This window comes from Copadichromis virginalis, linkage group LG17, assembly GCF_057382275.1.
Source record: "Copadichromis virginalis isolate Kocher_CV1m ecotype Utaka linkage group LG17, C_Virginalis_male_GT1.1, whole genome shotgun sequence".
Classification (NCBI taxonomy): domain Eukaryota; kingdom Metazoa; phylum Chordata; class Actinopteri; order Cichliformes; family Cichlidae; genus Copadichromis; species Copadichromis virginalis.
In genome coordinates, this window is record NC_140634.1 from 22,793,852 (window position 1) to 22,806,645 (window position 12,794).

At 39.8% G+C, this 12,794-nt stretch overlaps 1 protein-coding gene across 3 annotated transcripts in view; it reads left to right on the forward strand.

Moving 5' to 3' along the window:
* sfmbt2 (Scm like with four mbt domains 2) overlaps nt 1–12,794 on the forward strand; it is a 62,489-nt gene that overhangs the window by 6,582 nt on the left and 43,113 nt on the right. For all 3 annotated transcript variants that reach the window (XM_085436307.1, XM_085436309.1, XM_085436308.1), the window contains exons 2-4: nt 623–804; nt 4,331–4,425; nt 11,691–11,931. In XM_085436307.1, coding sequence (XP_085292433.1) covers nt 714–804; nt 4,331–4,425; nt 11,691–11,931 — 427 coding nt within the window. In that variant the 5' untranslated portion in view covers nt 623–713. The remainder of the gene's footprint in view (nt 1–622; nt 805–4,330; nt 4,426–11,690; nt 11,932–12,794) is intronic.

The window sequence follows — 12,794 nt, forward strand, 5'->3', positions numbered from 1 at the left end:
GACATGATTCTGCTCTTCTGTATTATTCTCTTGCCTCAGGTGCCTGGATGCATATTTTCTGGTCACACTTATTTGCAGACTTGTTTGCTTAGTCATGTTATTCCAGTTTTTCTACTTTGTTTGACTCTGACTGGTTATCTGATGCAGTTTTGCTGTGGTATGAAAATGAACACAGCATGCAAGATATTGGAAAAGCACACAGGCAGAGGAGGGAGAGGATGATTTTAATGATGCAGAAAACTGCTGTGCTTTTTACTGTTTTGAAAATATCAGCTGACTTGTGTTAAGTTTCTGAAGGTGGCAATTTATTTCTTTTTAGCACATTAAGACAAACTGGCTGTTGCTGGTTGTGGTAACCACCCACTTCTTCTTTTGTTTATTCTCAAGAAAATGGAAATACAGTGTGCACAATTTCCAAGGAAATTCTCCTCAAATACTGGCTGTTTATGTGTGCAAACCTCAAGGTTTTGTGAACTGTGTCGATTCGTTCGTGTTATTGTAAGCGAAGAGCAGTAAAATCATCTGTTTCCTGGAAGGATCTTGGACTATTCTGGACAGAGGGCAGATTGAACATTATCTGATTAAATTAGAGCTTTGATTGAATTTATCTTTTCTGGTGCAGGGCTGTCAAGGAAGGCGAGAGATGCTGTGAAGAAGAATTGAAAGATCTCAGGTTTAAAGGTTAATGCTCAACAGGAAGTCAAACGGGCAGCATGCAGTCTCACACTCAGGAGCAGCCACTGGCCCTCACTACAGTGAAGCCACACTATCCCACCAATGGGAAAGAAGAAGAGGTGAACACAGGTAAGACCCTGCACTGCTTTTTTTAACCATAATGTGGCCAGGGTGGTTTCATGTTGCAGCCCTCATCAGATCAACAGATTGGTGCGGTTGACACAGATGAAAATGCGTCTGAGGAATCTCACTAACAAGATGGGAAACAGAGAATGCCACTTGTGTCACAAAGACATGCTCTAATTCTCTCTGTAGATTTCTCCTTTAGGTCAGCAGTAAGGGTATGTCCCTGGCTGTTTATTGCTTGAACTGAATTCTCCTGTCCTCATGGCTTAGTCACGAGAAGCATGTATTTTTTCCTGTGTATTCAAAGATGGCTGTTATGTAACACCTATGCCCATACCGTTACGTGGAAGCCCACTTTACAGGCTGTTTTGTCATTGCACATGAACATGTCAGGATACGTTACTGGCCTGTATCCGAGGCACATTCTGGACTTGCAGTTGTTGTGCTACTTTCTCTTTCTAAAGAAAACATAAAATGTGAGCTAAATGCCAGTTTGATGTGTTTGCAATCCTGAGCGAAGGTGCAAATTTAAGTTTTTGTTCATGATGGGACATTTTTAACACTTCTTATACCTGAAACTGAACCAGTGGAGTATAAGTTGTAAAATGACTTTGATTTATCATTTAACTACAGGGAGTGCAAAATTATTAGGCAAGTTGTATTTTTGAGGAATAATTTTATTATTGAACAACAACCATGTTCTCAATGAACCCAAAAAACTCATTAATATCAAAGCTGAATGTTTTTGGAAGTAGTTCTTAGTTTGTTTTTAGTTTTAGCTATTTTAGGGGGATATCTGTGTGTGCAGGTGACTATTACTGTGCATAATTATTAGGCAACTTAACAAAAAACAAATATATACCCATTTCAATTATTTATTTTTACCAGTGAAACCAATATAACATCTCCACATTCACAAATATACATTTCTGACATTCAAAAACAAAACCAAAACAAATCAGCGACCAATATAGCCACCTTTCTTTGCAAGGACACTCAAAAGCCTGCCATCCATGGATTCTGTCAGTGTTTTGATCTGTTCACCATCAACATTGCGTGCAGCAGCAACCACAGCCTCCCAGACACTGTTCAGAGAGGTGTACTGTTTTCCCTCCTTGTAAATCTCACATTTGATGATGGACCACAGGTTCTCAATGGGGTTCAGATCAGGTGAACAAGGTGGCCATGTCATTAGTTTTTCTTCTTTTATACCCTTTCTTGCCAGCCACGCTGTGGAGTACTTGGACGCGTGTGATGGAGCATTGTCCTGCATGAAAATCATGTTTTTCTTGAAGGATGCAGACTTCTTCCTGTACCACTGCTTGAAGAAGGTGTCTTCCAGAAACTGGCAGTAGGACTGGGAGTTGAGCTTGACTCCATCCTCAACCCGAAAAGGCCCCACAAGCTCATCTTTGATGATACCAGCCCAAACCAGTACTCCACCTCCACCTTGCTGGCGTCTGAGTCGGACTGGAGCTCTCTGCCCTTTACCAATCCAGCCACGGGCCCATCCATCTGGCCCATCAAGACTCACTCTCATTTCATCAGTCCATAAAACCTTAGAAAAACCAGTCTTGAGATATTTCTTGGCCCAGTCTTGACGTTTCAGCTTGTGTGTCTTGTTCAGTGGTGGTCGTCTTTCAGCCTTTCTTACCTTGGCCATGTCTCTGAGTATTGCACACCTTGTGCTTTTGGGCACTCCAGTGATGTTGCAGCTCTGAAATATGGCCAAACTGGTGGCAAGTGGCATCTTGGCAGCTGCACGCTTGACTTTTCTCAGTTCATGGGCAGTTATTTTGCGCCTTGGTTTTTCCTGTTGACCCTGTTGACTATTTTGAATGAAACGCTTGATTCTTCGATGATCACGCTTCAGAAGCTTTGCAATTTTGAGACTGCTGCATCCCTCTGCAAGATATCTCACTATTTTTGACTTTTCTGAGCCTGTCAAGTCCTTCTTTTGACCCATTTTGCCAAAGGAAAGGAAGTTGCCTAATAATTATGCACACCTGATATAGGGTGTTGATGTCATTAGACCACACCCCTTCTCATTACAGAGATGCACATCACCTAATATGCTTAATTGGTAGTAGGCTTTCGAGCCTATACAGCTTGGAGTAAGACAACATGCATGAAGAGGATGATGTGGACAAAATACTCATTTGCCTAATAATTCTGCACTCCCTGTAAGAGAAGCTGAGGCGACATGCACTGACATATCGTGTAACTTAATGTTGGTGTTAAATTGCTTATTTTTGTGTTTCTTGTGTAAGGTGTCCCAAAAAACACAGTACAAGGCGCACATGTGTTCATATCTGCAGAAAATAGCCTGTTTGTCATCTGAAGTGTTGTCAGTTCCTCTTTTGATTGTATTTTCAGATGCAGGCACTTTTAATAGCATAACCATTTCAGTTAGCAGTTGTGTGTTGCACACAGGAAAGTTATCTCTGTTACCTCACCCATCTTATTGTCAGACTCTTTAAACTGATATCATGAATTTAAATTTGCACTAATAATGTTAAGTTGACACAAATACCCAAGGTACACCTGGACTAACCTCGAGGTGCTCTGTTGGGCCACAGGACACAGCTTGGAAACCACTGCGGTGGATTATGACAGATCTCATATGTACAGAATGAATTTACTATGCAGTGTGAATCTAGAACAGTTTATTCTGCATTGTCAGGCAGTCTCTATGTAATATGAAATTGTCTGAATTTTGGCTGATGATCAGAAACAAGAAAAAACATGTACTAATTTAATAATATACAAAGTGAAAAATGACCACTAAGGGGAGGAAGCCACGTATGTCCATTCATGGGAAAAATGAGAGCAGACACTTCAGTCTATTAGAAACAAACTCCATCAAAATAGCAGCTCGCTACCATCTCCTCTCATTACACAGAACAGGTTCAGTCCCTCAGTTTTCACTCTGAGGAGTCTCCAGAGATTCGGCACACACTGAAACACACACACAGACACACACACACAGCCTTCACATACTTCACTCACACAGAAACATACTGATGGGGAAAAAAACCCTGACGCATGCCTCGACTGCATCAGCTTCAATCACCTTCAGGAGAAACATTAATGACATTATGTAAGACAACCTGCAGCACGCTGTGCACGCAAACTGCCTCCAGATAGTTTACTGTGGATTTTGTGCTTAGGCAAAATTAGCTACATTTACAAGAAATTACAGCTCTGTGTTTAATTGCTACCTGCATTAGGGATGCACTGAGATATGGGCCAACAGCTGCTTAGGCCTGTTAATAAATAAGATGACATTTTCCAGTGGCAGTGCCTGATGTTCTTGTTGTGTAACAACAATTTTAAACTGTCTAAATATTCAAAGGGAGTGTGATGAAGAGCTGAAAGCCTCCGTTCTTATTAGGTATATTTCCTTGTTTCCTGGGCACGAATGAGGCAATAAGTAACAGTAAAAACAAAAATCAGCTGGGAGCTAAATTGTTGTTTTAAGTATCTGTCTTATTGTTGGTTAATGTACAGTTGACTTTTGTTCATTTAGATGCAGATTCGATGGAGGAAGAGGTGGAGTTTAACTGGGAGGAGTACCTGGAGGAGAATGGGGCCGACGCTGCCCCTCACACCAACTTCAAGCATGTGAGTGACTGTCTACAAACTTCACCTGACATGTTAATCCTTTAAATACAGCCTCATAGATAAGTGCCATATGCAGAGATCCTTTAACAACACATGGGAGAGAACCAAAACAGGGCAGTGCTGTGTTCAAGCCTCAACAGAGGATTCAGTGTCTTTGTTTCCTTGTGACGCACGCGTTGTTGGGCGACCTTTGGCATTTCTTTTTCTTTTTTTTAAAATACCATTTTAGGTACCTAATTAGGTACCAAAGAAAACATGACAATAGATGCAAATAAATAACATAATAAGGACCAGCTGTTCATTCACTTTTCCTGAGACTATATTTGAATGTTATCATCATACCCAGTCTTTCCTGTTTTCTTGCCCTGAAGTAGGTGTGGCAAATGAAAGCAGTCATTATAATGATATTAGGACATTATCTAAGTATCACCAGTGTAGCATTTTTCTCCTTTCAACAATGTGTTCATATGTCTTTCTTGATAGTCTTGGACTACCACATTTCTGGCCGAGTGAATTTTTTGAGGATTGTTTTCTGTTGGGCAAATCCAGACAGCATGATTTTTAGTCAAAACAAACAGCACTGTTTGTGTTTGTCATAATGAATACCAGTCAGTGCCACCAGTGCAACAGTGTTGCTTTTTGTTGTGTTTTTGTGATAGTTTTTGGACAAAAGTGGAGCTCTGTATCGCAGGATTAGGATATACAGTATGAGACTTCAGAGCCACACACAATAGCGTCTTAGTAGGATTTAATTCATTGTTGCTTTCGGCCTTTTTGTGGAATTTACAAATTTGTATTTGTCAGATCCTGATGAAGACTTGGAGTCAATTTGGTCTATTATGCTTGCTGAACTGCTGCAAGAATAAATTTATTACATGATTTTATCCTAAACAGAGCACCTTTTTTTTTACTATCGACCTTGTTTATGCTCTAGTTTTGGATAAGCTTTCAGAGCCATGTAGCACTTATAAATGAATAAATAAATAAAAGAGTATTTCCAAACATGGAATTTATATGTATATTGATTATGTATTTGCATGGAGTTTGCTCACAAATCCTGTGCTTTGTGTGGTGTCCAGACATGTCATCTTTTTGAGATGCATGACGTATGGCAGACCAGTCGTTCCTACTTGCAGCAAAACACTCAGATAGACATGTGCAGTCTGTGTGAAATCTTCAGCGTGACATTAACAAGGTTATTCTGTTGTTAAAGTAATATCAGAACATGAAACTTGAAAGTATAAAGCTCAAGCTCAGTGACTCAGGTTTCACTGTGTTATATTTTATGGGGTAAACTCTCAGTTGGTGCAGCAAGTTACTCAGCTAGCCAGAAGACAATAAAACAGTTTCGAGTAGGCACTAAAACATCTGCATGTTAAAAATCAGCACTTTTTGTGCAAAACTCGCACCAGAGGCTGTGTGGCAAAGTGGCAAAATACTGAGCATGCTAGATATGACTGCGCTGCACTATGCCCAGATCATTATCTTTGTGTGAACTAGAACTGGGTTACAGTTTTAGTTCTCTAGAAAGCTGCATTATCAGATATCAAAACAATGTACCACAGCCTAGAGCTTGTTTAAAAGTGAAATCTATATAATCACTACTGATGCTACTCAGACCACAGATTTTTGGAGAGCTAAGAGGTGAAAGAGAAAGGTACTTTTCTTGGTAGTGAGTCTATAGGCCAACTGTGCTCTGCTTTGCTCTGATTTGCTAGGCTGAAGTTGGTTTGGGCTGTCCTGGTCAGGGCCAGCTGAGGGGTAAACCGGGCCTTGAGTCGACCATCACCGACTATGTTGCCTGCTTAACATGTCGAATTCACCTGCTGTCGCTGATGTTTAGTGTCCATCTCACAGCTCTCCTTCCAGCTGAAGTAGCTTAAATATGTTTATTAGAAGGTGGAAATTGTTTCTGTCTGCTCACAGAAACCACAGAAGAAAGACTAGTAGGGAAGTGGTTTGTCTTTGTGGGCCAGCTGAATGTTCAAGCCGCTGAAACCGAAAACTGTGTTTAATGTTATTTAATTTACATTTAAACCGTTTGGCTTGGTGTCTTTTATGGCATTTTAGTATTTAATTCTGTGAGCCACCCCAAAGGAAGTTGCTCAGGGGTCACCAACTAGTTCACCACTTGTCCAGTTTCCTCAAATTTGTTTTAGGGACACACCATACGGAATATATGCCAGGTTTTTAATGTATTCCTCTTTAGGATGCACCTTGGTGGTGGATAATTACTATTTTATTCTTGTCAGACTGTATCATATTTGGCTTTTTGGGATTTAGTTAAAGAAACTGAAACAATTTGTGTTTTTGTGACAGGCTATAGTAACAAAGTGCCTTAAGATATCATTTAAAATAAGTTTCCTGTGTGTAGATGGGTCCACTGGTTCATTCTTAGAGTTAGGTGTTGCTTTTTATGCTTCAATAATTCACAGGTCTGTGCTCAGCGATTTAACAAACAAAAAACGCATTTCTCCAAAAGTGGTCAGGTACAAGGACTGTACTGAATATCTGTGAAAAAGTAGCAAAGGTCCAAATAAAAGTCTGGCTGCTTGAAAGCAAAATATAAAGGTGGGGGTGGCTCAGGATTTTTGCACAGTACTTTATCTCAGTTGTAAGTTAGTGTATGGGCTCAGAATGTGGTCATAAATATTTTGTACTTGTAAATCGGTTTTGTACTTGTAAATCAGGATTTATATGTGTAAAAAAAATTTGTGTGTGCGTAAAAAAGATTTGTGTGTGCGTAAAAAAGATTTGTGTGTGCGTAAAAAAGATTTGTATCTGTAAAAAAAAGATTTGTGCGTGGGTAAAAAAGATTTGTGTGTGGACTTAGAAAAAAAAACCCTGCAAGTTACAAGTACGAATTTTGACCCTATTTTTCTTCCTTTCATCTGATTGGTCAATGTCATGTCAATCACAAATATAACAATCCAATCAGAGAACAGATGGGTTTGGCTGTCGGAGGGGCACTTTTTTTGAACTGCAGGTCCTTGAAGGGTAGCAGCTAGGTCCCCTAATTTTCAGTAGCTGTTGAAAAGGTAAAGTTGTGGTATATGAGTGGTTAGAAATACCATTATTACTTTAGGATTAGTTTAACACAAAGTCAGGGCTGACCCAGGACCATTGCTGTGAGTCACAGTGCGCAGCATAAAAGTCCTTTCACATCGGACGCAGGATGTGCTGCTAACTGCTAGCTAAAAGCAAAGGATCCAGAATTTGTTGCGCTGGCTGCTGGGCTCTGTGGGTTTTTGCAGCAGCTCTACCTGTACTAGATGCACCTGCTCCTTGTCTTTTCTATCTCTGACTTTATGTCCTCTACAAGAGTTTCTGGGGTTTTTTTTTGCTAGTTCTTCAAATGTTCAATAAAAACATCTATGCTAATTCATAACAAAGAAAGCTTTTGTAATGAAGACTGTCATTTCCAAAACACTGCCCGCCCCTACCCCGCAGTCCGCAGCGCTGTTGAAAAGGCTGTGGAAGTCCCTATATTAAACACGTAGACCTGTGACACAAAAATCACCAAACTCGGACGACCACAGACTGTTTTCCTTCATGGTGATGAAGGAAAACGCTGGGTTGGCATGTAAAAGGGCATTTATTCCCTTCAAGGACCTGCAGTTCAAAAAAAGCGCCCCTCGACAGCCAAACCCATCTGTTCTCTGATTGGATTGTTACATTTGTGATTGACATGACATTGACCAATCAGATGAAAGGAAGAAAAATAGGGTCAAAATTCATACTTGTAACTTGCAGGGGTTTTTTTGTCCACACACAAATCTTTTTTACGCACGCACAAATCTTTTTTACACATACAAATCTTTTTTTACCCACACACAAATTTATTTTACACATACAAATCTTTTTTACGCACACACAAATTTTTTTTTACACATACAAATCTTTTTTACACATACAAATCCTGATTTACAAGTACAAAACCGATTTACAAGTACAAAATATTTATGACCACATTTTGAGCCCATATTAGTGCTCTACTGCTGGTGTCTGTATGTACATAGTTTACTTTCTCATCATGCAGTAAGTGGGAACAAAGTCCCCCGGGTCTCCCTCCTCCTGTGTGCAGCACACACGCAGATCCACTGCTCTGCCTGTGCTGCTGCCCAAATTAGAGATTAGTGTTATTGCAGATGGCACTACATGAATAGAGGACAACATTAAATTGTAACAAACCACCCCCACTCTCCACACCCCATATCCTAGTTACAATAGCTGGCTCTAACAGCTTTCCTAGTTACTTTAGATCAGCATCCAAAAATGTAGCACTAATAATTTTATCAAGGAGTCTTTGTTTTTCTTCTTAAACAGAGGGTTAGTTTCAGACTTAAATTTCACTACTGATTAATTACAGGGTTAATAATAATCATATAACGAACAAAAAACGCATGTGGTTTTACATATCTATCTATCTATCTATCTATCTATCTATCTATCTATCTATCTAATTATTTTATTATTTTATTATTTTATTATTTTATTATTTTATTTATTTAATTTATTTAATTTTTTTTTTTACTAGCAGTCCTCCAGAAAAGACACCCTATAAGTAATAGTTACTCAGCTTTGCCTCCATTAATACATTACATCACAGGAGAGGGCCAGATGGGCGAATAGAGCTGATCCTGGATGCGAAGTCTTTATCCACCTCAGATGACCGTGTGTTTGTCCAGCGGAGCAGCTGTCTGCTCTTATGAGACTCACCGCGCTCAGCTGCTGGGAGGACGGGCTTCAGAGGTGTAAAATATGTGTGTCAGTGTCTCACTTTCTTACGTCACTGAGTGTTGAGTGTAATAAAACCAAGATTAAAATATGTGAGTTTTACAAGTGCGCCTCAATGTTGGACAAACTGTCTGTGGTGATTTGAGGGGACGGGGTTTCTTGGGAGCCTAAATTGCCCTGTTGGTAAGTGGATTGAGTCACTGGGAAACAGACCATGAATTCCCCAGAAAAATGTGATTCAGTAAAGTGCAGCCCTCATTTCTCTCTCTGCCTGGACAAATTGAAACAGTGATTTCTCTTGGGCTTGTGCACACACATCCCTGCGCGCGCGCACACACACACACACACACACACACACACACACACACACACACACACACACACACACACACAGTCAGTGTTTGCTGCTGAGGCTGCCCGTAGCTCTCTTACATAAGCCAGCCAGAGTGATACAGCACGTTTGCATTGTTGTAGCAGGAAGTCACGGGGCCATTTGTATTGTGTTTATTTCTAAGATGTTGGCTTTTCCATTCACGTGTGTGTGTGTGTGTGTGTGTGTGTGTGTGGTGTTTTTTCTTTTTTTCTAGTGTTGAATGTGAACATCCTGCTGGGCTTGTAATGTTCTCTAGAATTGTACAGCAGCTTGTGGCTATGGTGGAAATGCATTATTCTTTTATATACAGATTTATCGCTTTTTCTGCACAAGGACAAACTGAGAGGCTTTTATTTAACCTGAGGGATTGTTTTAGTCTTTTTCTGAAAGTAATTTGGTTTGGTGAATATTAAAATCTCACCTACACCCGTCTTACATGCTGTTAGTAGCACTGTAAAGCAGTTCTTAGGCACTCTCAGCACTTGATCCTGTCAGTAAATATGTAATATCAGGTGATACACTATTGATAAAATACATGTGAGATTAGATATCACACTGTTGTTCAATTACTTCCTTTAAGGAGGTGATGTGATTGGTTTGTTAGCAGGAGTACTCAAAGTGCCATGAATAGATTTGCTCTAAATGTTTTCCAGAGGTGAGGCTCAGTTAAACGTAAATAATTAACTTTTAGAGTCAATCCAGATCTGGATGTGGATCAAAAAATTCAGATCATAATTTAACAAATACATAGCAAAGTGAAATAGGCTGAAATGGGGTGGAATTGACAAGAAAATGTCACTTTTTCACATGAACCCAGGAGTAAGTAAGGTTTATTTATATAGTGCTCTCAAAAAATAACAATACAGAATAAGATCCAACAATTAAAATAGTATACATTTATAAATAGAAGTCTGAACAGAAGGGTCCTAAGTTTCTTTTTAAAGATATTAACAGTGTCCACAGATCTTACGTCCAACAGAAGCGCCCAGTCACCTTTTGTCTTTGTTTTAGTCTTTAGCCTGGATATAGGTACAGCATTGATCAGTAGACTCCAGAGATCTAGATGTCATGTATGGTTTTAGTAGCTCACTGATATATGGAGTCTGGAGTCTCACACTGTTATTGTTGGTTATTTAGTCAAATGTCAGAAAATTCCCATCATCATTTTGCATGAGGACATCTCCGCCAACAAACTGAAAAAAATTCCAGTTACAAGACAGAAAGTGCCTGGAAATGGCATCTTTAAAAAAATGCATGGGTGGAAATATCCTGACCTTTAATATCTGATGTAGGTTCAATTCCAGAAACACCAGATTGCACATAACGAATATTCCTGCATTACAACTTCCTGCATGCTCTTGTCTTTGAATCTTCATGCTTTCTGTTTGTAACACTTTTCTTTCATTAGTTTGTCTAGTCTGAAGCTCGAGCCATGACGGTCCTAATGAAATTCTCAAGGGTTGTTTTCTTTGGCCTCCTGCAAAGCAAGGAAAGACACTAAGCAACTGTTTTCACAGGCTGTGAAGCACTTCGCATAAGCTGACCTTTGTGTGTAAAATGAGTGGAGTTCCCTTTAACGCTCGTTTTGCTACTGTGAATACTGAGTTTTGAAACAGCGCCTGAACTCATCCCCCACACAGTGTTATTAATATTATTTTGGTTATGTCATACACCCCTACTGTCACTACTTTAGTTCCACAAAAAAAGACTGTTCCTCTTTTTTTTTTTTTTTGTTCATTTGTCAAATTTACCTAGTTTATTCCTTTTTATACTTTTTTTTTTTATAGTTTATTATGGATGTAGTACCAACCTACAGTGTAAAGATCAGGGAGGTCAAGCAGGATGTAAACAAACTTCATGCTTATCACCCTTATTTTAAAGCCAAAGTATCCAAAGGGGCCACAAACCTGCACACTGAAGTGTGGTTCATGGTTGACCTGTAATATTTCAGCTGTCAGACACAGTTTATATGTACAACCAGAGTTTATAAATGGAAATTGACTTCTGATCCTCTGATTGTGTTCATGCCCTGTTGGTCTCCCAAATGTCAGTGTTAACTTCAATTTTTAAGGAAAAACAGTAAGACAAACGTCTTAAAAAAAACAAGCAAAAAAAAAAGATTATAACTTGAAAGTCCTTTTGTTTTCCTCTATAGGTGGAGATCAGCCTTCAGAGCAGCTTCCAGCCTGGCATGAAGCTCGAAGTGGCCAATAAGAGCAACCCAGACACTTATTGGGTGGCCACCATCATCACTACATGTGGCCAGCTGCTGCTCCTGCGCTTCAGTGGCTACGGCGAGGACCGCAAGGCTGACTTCTGGTGTGATGTCATGACAGCTGAGCTGCACCCAGTTGGCTGGTGTGCACAAAACAACAAGACCCTCATGCCCCCTGAAGGTAGGAAGGATTACTTTGATGCACCCGTGCACCACGCACACATTTAGATCTCTGTATCATAAAGGGTCCTCTTGAACCACTGTGAAGATAAACAAAATCCTGGTCAAAGGTTACTGAAATACGCAGCATTTATGAAATTTACACAAGTTTTACTCACTTCTGTTAGAAAATCAGCTGGTAATACTTACATCTCTGGTACCATGACAGATTATGCTGTTTTGTAAGAATAAAAATCAGTTCATTTCTAATTCAAAACTAGCTTTTGAAAACTAACTCAAATGTAGTCTAAAAAATTTGTAGTGTTTCAACCTTTAAAAAACTGAAAACACATTCCCATTAAAAATCCAGTGCGTTGTGCACCCTCCCCTCCAAAGCAAACTCTGCATAAGGAATAAAACTGAGTGTCAGCTAACAGCAGCTAGTAGAAAGGCAGTTTTATCTTGTGAAGTCAGTTTGTCTAGCCGGTACTTTGGGGGGAAACTATTAGTGACAGAGCGATGTGAGCTAGGAGCAGATAAGCCACAAATTAATGTTGATGCTTTGGTCATTGCTCATGGAAACTGATCAAAAAACCTTCTTCTGATCAAAAGGTGTCAAAATCAGCGCTGGTATAGGAGTGGAAATGGAAATTTGGTTCAAAGTTTTCTCCAGAACGTGTCATCTTTTCCAACCGTTGAAACGATGTCCCTCTGTGTTATCTGGGAATCTCTGAGCGCCTACAACTTTCTATCACTGAAATGCCAGCAAAGAAAACCTGCTCATACACTTGTCTCTAACAGGCAGTGCCACATAGCCCGTGTTGCAGGGTAACACACAATGGCGAGCAAAAAGTACTTTGGCTTATTAACTGCAGCTCATTTGCT